This window comes from Cebidichthys violaceus, unplaced genomic scaffold (assembly GCF_023349555.1).
Source record: "Cebidichthys violaceus isolate CVI_PGR_0920_01 unplaced genomic scaffold, fCebVio1.0.p SCAF_118, whole genome shotgun sequence".
In the NCBI taxonomy this organism is placed as follows: domain Eukaryota; kingdom Metazoa; phylum Chordata; class Actinopteri; order Perciformes; family Stichaeidae; genus Cebidichthys; species Cebidichthys violaceus.
Genome location: NW_027176283.1, coordinates 21402 through 27500, shown reverse-complemented (window position 1 = coordinate 27500; position 6099 = coordinate 21402). Strand labels below are relative to the sequence as shown.

Sequence of the window (6099 nt, the reverse complement as noted above, 5' to 3'; positions counted from 1 at the left end):
TCTCTTCTCTTCTTTGACCTTTTTCTGTCTTGAGTTACTTTTTTGGTTCTGTTCCTCCTTTGTGTTTGCATTTCTTTCTCCTTCTCACGCTTCCTCTCTTTCGCGCACTCAGATGAAGTCACGCAAGGTATCAAGTAAACCAGAGATCTCGCTCTGACACTTGGAATATACAAACGCAGCCGTGCACTCTTCCTCCGGCTCGCACATACGGAGTGTGTTTCATTTGGATCCGCTACGTTGAATCCTAATTTATATCGGACGTTCCACGTGGTCTGAGGACATTTCAGGTTAGCGAAGCCCCACGGAAAACACACGCACACACACACACACACACACACACACACACACACACACACACACACACACACACACACAGACCAAACACGTTCACTCTCTCCACCAGGCTGAAGCCAGCTGTGTGACCCGGGGATGAGGGACTCTCTGCGGGTCAATGAGGCCCGTGGACCCCCTTAATCCCCCAGCTGCTTGACCGCACACACAGACACACAAATGCTATTAACCGCAATATGTCAGGACTTCCCCTGTGTTTGCTTTCATACAATGGTGCTGCAATAATATCACATAGTACACATTTTGAAATGAAATGAGGTTAAATCGATACACAGTCATGACCAGGGCATCCAGTCCCGTGTGCCACTCCGCTACAGGACTTCATCCTACTTCATTTATCTCTTAGTCGTTCAGAAAATGGGACAAAAGACGTATTATTAAACCGGTACTTTTCAAACACTGGTGCGTTCGGCTCATTTAAGTCATTATTATTCAATAATTCTCATCATTTGTTAAGTAATTGGAACAGATGAGTCCGTCAGTTACGACACTAGACCTTTTATTTTTCGGCCAACTCGCCTCCATAAGTCTCACATTTGAATTCATTGTCGCTCCAAATAACGACTCTGCCCTCACCGTTACCTCCGAGAAGCTAAAAATAGCATGGAGTGGGATATCAAAGGGAGAGGTGATGGGGAAGGAGAGGAAGATGAATATTGAGGTGGAAAAAGATGAGGAAATTGAAGATCTCGGAGGGAGGGGGGGTGATGAGAGAAGAATGTGGAAGCCGGCGGAGGTTCCTGCCTGTTTGGGTGGCCCTGAGTCGGGTTGAGGACGGGTTTAGGACCCAGGTGCTCCCCCCACCCCCCTCCCATCTACCCCTATATCCCTCCGTCCTTTCTTTCCTTTCCTCGTTGCCTCCCCTGGTGGCCTCCACCGTTTAATCTGGATTAATGAGGAGGTTGACCTTCGTCTCTCTTCCTCTCTCCAGCGTTTTTCACACCTCGCCGAGCTTTACGTGGAGGAACATGTTGTTTTCACTTCACATCCGCTTCTGTCTTCTCTTGTTATAATATGATACGAAATCTCTCTCTCTGCTCTCTTTTTATGCCTCTTTCCCTTATCTCAAGCCTTGAAATGCATGTGTGTGTGCGTGTGTGTGTGTGTGTGTGTGTGTGTGTGTGTGTGTGTGTGTAGGGCTCCATCTCTGCTGACTGACAAGGCAGCGCTGTTCTTTCTTGGGACCACCTGTGTATCTCCCCCCCCCCCGCTCTGTTTGGGTGGTCAGGCCAGAAAACACACTCCACTGATATGTGGGACACACACACATATAGAAATCCACGTCAGCACAGCCCATGAATATCCTCTAGGGAAGTCCTCTCATGCACAAGCTGTGTGCGACCTAATCTGCGGTGAGTGAGTCATTCTAATTGGCCAGTCAACAGGTGCTGAGCTCCACTCGGGGGACTGGACAGAGGAGACGCAGGGATACGATCGCAGGACAAGGGAGAGGCTCAGCTCAAGGCTTCTGTGTAATAAGTACAGTGGGAGCCATTGTTGAAGGTCCAAATGTGTTCTGCAGCGCTCTGTCGCCGATTGACGCAGCGTAATCATTTGAACTGTTTGGCTGGTAAATCAAAGGCTGCGTTCAGAACCAACACATGCTGCTTTTCACACGTGCGCGTCGTGATGTCGTGGTTTTTCTGAGGACGTATCGATTCTCAAAAAAACAGAAAGTCGCGCTTTGATGTTGGACGATCCGGGGGAAGCAAAAACACCAGTTTGTGCACATGAAGAAGTAGAATAGCTGGTAGCATGTAGCATTGTGCTAACTGACCTCACAAACAGGAGATAGAACTGGACTTCCTACGCTTCTCTGAGGTAAACCTTTACTACCATATATGGCCAAAGAGCGGTAGTGACGAGGCTCATGTAACGCCAAAAGTTCTCATTTACGATGTTGACAGGGCTCATTGTAGATCACCACTTTTAAAAATAGGAGAGTTTCCCTTACAGCTCGGCCGATTTGCTTACTTGCAAGACATGCGTGTCACTAAGCACTGGAAACAGCACATAAGATGGAAAGCATTCGAACGGGCCTGTGAAAGGTGAGCAGCCCTCCCTTTTCTTGTCTCCCCTCTCTCTCTTTCTCTTCCTCCTCTCTTACCTTCTCTCCAGTTCCCTCTCTTCCTCAGTCTCTCTCTCTCTCTCTCTCCCTCTCTCCGTCTCTCCGTCTCCCCGAGGCCCGCGTGTCGCCTTACCCAGGGGTTTAGCCCCTAATCACCCAGAGCTGGTGGGAGGGAACCGGAGACTTCCAGCTGGCTGCCTCGTTACTGCAGACCCCTTGGGACACACACATTCCTGCACACTCCAGCTAAACACACACACACACACACACACACACAACCTCATATATGCTTACCAAGGCATTTGCTGTTATCTCTTGGCATCGCTCCATCCACGTCCCCCCCCCCCCATCAACTCGATCCTGCCAAGGCCACAGCCTCACCACGTAAACTGAATAACAGGAGGAGGCTTACCGCAAGGGAGGGCCAAATCTCTGGCACGTCCTCTCCTCCCAACCAGTTTAAACCAGTGTTAAATGTCTTCTTCCTTTATACGCCCAAGCATACATAAATGGGCTGTATACGTGTATATATATATATATATATATATATATATATAATGTGTGTGTGTCTGTTTTTAATCTTTCAGGAGGGATCCATATGATTACCCCACACACTCCAGACCAGTGGCGAGAGAAGCAGCCTACCCCGGGCAGTACCACGACCCTCCGCAATCCCATCAGGCGCCCAGCAACCAGCGCTACCACCCGTCGTCCTCCGGCGCGGGGCAGCAGCACCGCGCAGCAGTGAGGCAGGACGTCCCCCCGTCTCCCACCGCGGGCCGCAGAGGGCGGAACTACTACGAAGCCGCGGGAGGCCGGGGAGACCAGGCCAGCCCGGGCCGCTACACCAGCCCAGAGAGGTACCCCGACGCCGGGGAGCGCCACGGCAGCCCCGAGCGCTACGAACTCGGGGACGAGAGACGACCCGACCCGAGGCGGAAGAACCCCTTGATAGGCGCGGTGTAAATAACAGGTACTCCGGAGTGACAGTCACACAAAGAATATAAATAACTCCAAATTCATGTGTTTCCAGATTTGTGAATTATGATATCAGCTGTCCGGACTGCCGGTGTGGATAAGTGAGATTTGGCCATATTAACATATCTGATCAGGAACCCTGAAAGCTATAAGTGACAAGCTGGGAGGCTAAAATAAGGCTTATTTTCTGAACCATCTGGTCATAACTCTCCACAGGCCAAGACAGATTTAACCAGCGTTATGGACTCGTGTGTGTGTGTGTGTGTGTGTGTGTGTGTGTGTGTGTGTGTGTGTGTGTGCGTGTGCGTGCAAACGTGTACATGTATACACATGTTTGCAACCACGCAAGTGTGCCGATGTTTATATTGACGTCATTTTGACAGATTTTATGACGTATATTTGAAATTAAGGGCAATTAAATGACAGATATATATATATAGAGAGAGAGAGAGAGAGAGAGAGAGAGAGAGAGAGAGAGAGAGAGAGAGAGAGAGAGAGAGAGAGAGAGAGTTGACTTAGTATATATTTAGTGTATAGAATCAACTCTTTTCCAGCATTTTGCACAAGCTGATCAAACTGAAGGAAATAAGGAAGGATCACCTTGACCAGCCGGGCCAGGAGACGCAGGAAGTTGAAGTGGACAAACAGGAAAAGGAAGCAGCTCCCCTTCAAAGTATCCGCTTGTCCTTGATGTTTAGTCTCTTGGACTTCCTTTACGTCCGGTCATATAGATATCTGTATTTTTGCCTTTGATGATTTGGATGTGGCCGTGGCTGATACATTTGCTGAAGATTTGTCCGACGTATAAATGCATTGCATCTGAATTTATTTGTGATATTTTGGTGGTGTTTCTAATTAAAAATGTATAAATGTTGATCAGATTACAGATTATAAATTGGTGTGAATCCTCACACACGGTGCAGCTAATAAAGAGCTTAATAAAACATTTTTTATCCTTCGACATGTCACTGCTTTAAGTCGCTGCACTTATTTGATTCAAACGCACTGTCAAATATTTGCACGATTCTTTTTATACACACATATTTTGCATTAAACGTTTTGAAATTGTCTCTCCGAGCCGCACCGAATCATTTCATCCTGCGTCTGTTCCATTTAACAAATTATCCAGACTATGCATATTTAACATATCCAGTCAAACTACGACAACACCATGAGTCATCACTTTAAATATTCATTACAGTATTCAGCTTAATTTCTCTGAGCACAGTCTTCAGATATATTTGCCCTGTGAGATGACTGATAAGAGTAGCCGGCGCTCTGATAATAACTGAATCATATTCAACAATTAGAGGCAGGGAAATCTCCACTAGGAAATGATTACTGCCCAATTTGCTCTCAGAATAAGATGGCACTGATTGGTGAAATTAGTCGTTAAAAGGGGAATAATTAGAGTGTGGAGGAGGCTTTTTCTATCAGTTAGTGTTTAATTAGCGTCACGGCCAACGAGGACAGGCCTCTGCTGATCCGCCTCGTCTCCGCACCGCTCTGACCCTCTCCTGTCTCCGCTGGAACACGCTTCTCAAACCCCGCCAGCACGCTCCACTTGATTTCCACCCGTTTCAAGCGAATGAACTCTTCCCCAGATGGAGCGAATGCACCCTTCAAAGCACAGGCTATCCGAGTACCGCGATAAACAAATGCTATTAATACATTTCTATTGATGCAGTCCTTTTTTCGAAACGGCATTACAATGCGTCACAAAAGCAGAAATGGACACAAGCTGGATAAACAATGGAAGGAAAAAGCACAGCAGCTGTCTGCTGACCATCCTGCGATGACAACGTGTCAAAAAGACTTGTGACGAGTTTTAGTACATCAGCAGTCACATGGCTTGCTGCCGAACCATTACCAAAGGCTTACCGCGCCGCCATAATGCCAATATGCGACGGTAAACATGGAACGCTTTTAAAAAGCTCCCTTTGGTGGGCCGGTCAAAGACATTCCAGGGTCTAAAGTGTGTCAGCTGAGGAAAACATTATGGGCTGTTTTGTTAGGCAATAAAACCCAGAAGACGGACAATGAGACGGCCCTCGAACACACCGACGGTTCCACCTCACAACAACATTTGACCAAAAAAAATGGATCTTTACTAAAGGTCCACTTACTTGCTTTTTATTTAGTTATTTTCACACAATGACAACGGAACTCCTTTCACCAAAAACTCGAAGCGCTCTGTTTTAGCGCCTGTCTCTTTAAGCCCCCGAACAGTTTTGGGTTGGTAGACGCTCCAGATACCCAAATGTATTTAATGCTACGCCCCCCTTTAAACTCCACCACTATGGAAGCGTTTACGTGTCTTATCTCCTTCTCACTGAGGGCAAAACAACTCGCAGCACTTAAGTTGGCCTCACTGGCTATTCACTGTACTTTAAAGAATAGCCACGCAGTAAACGGCCTCCTTCAAGTGCTTGTGGTCAGTTCGCTGCCAAAGACGATAAACAACAGCAACGGAACATCCCGGCATTAACTGCATTTAACGGCCATTAAACAAAAGCTTTAAAATCGCTGTCAGGAGTGCTCGGCTGTAACACACATCTTCTGTAATCAGTTGCCCTGTTCGTGTGTCTTCACTTTTGTTCATGGTCGTCTAGAAGAGATGCTGCAGTTCAATCCCCATGACACGCTCGGCTGGACGCGGTCGCGGCCATTGATGCACCGACAGACATGTTTTCATGCCTCAC

General features: G+C 47.4%; 1 protein-coding gene across 1 annotated transcript in view; it reads left to right on the top strand.

Annotated features, from left to right (window-relative positions):
- LOC137868560 (partitioning defective 3 homolog B-like) overlaps positions 1-4467 on the top strand; it is an 85121-nt gene extending 80654 nt beyond the window's left edge. Inside the window, 1 exon segment of the mRNA XM_068705423.1 lies at positions 3007-4467. Within this exon segment, the coding sequence (XP_068561524.1) occupies positions 3007-3385 (379 nt within the window). The 3' untranslated portion in view covers positions 3386-4467.
- Positions 4468-6099: the final 1632 nt, after the last annotated feature.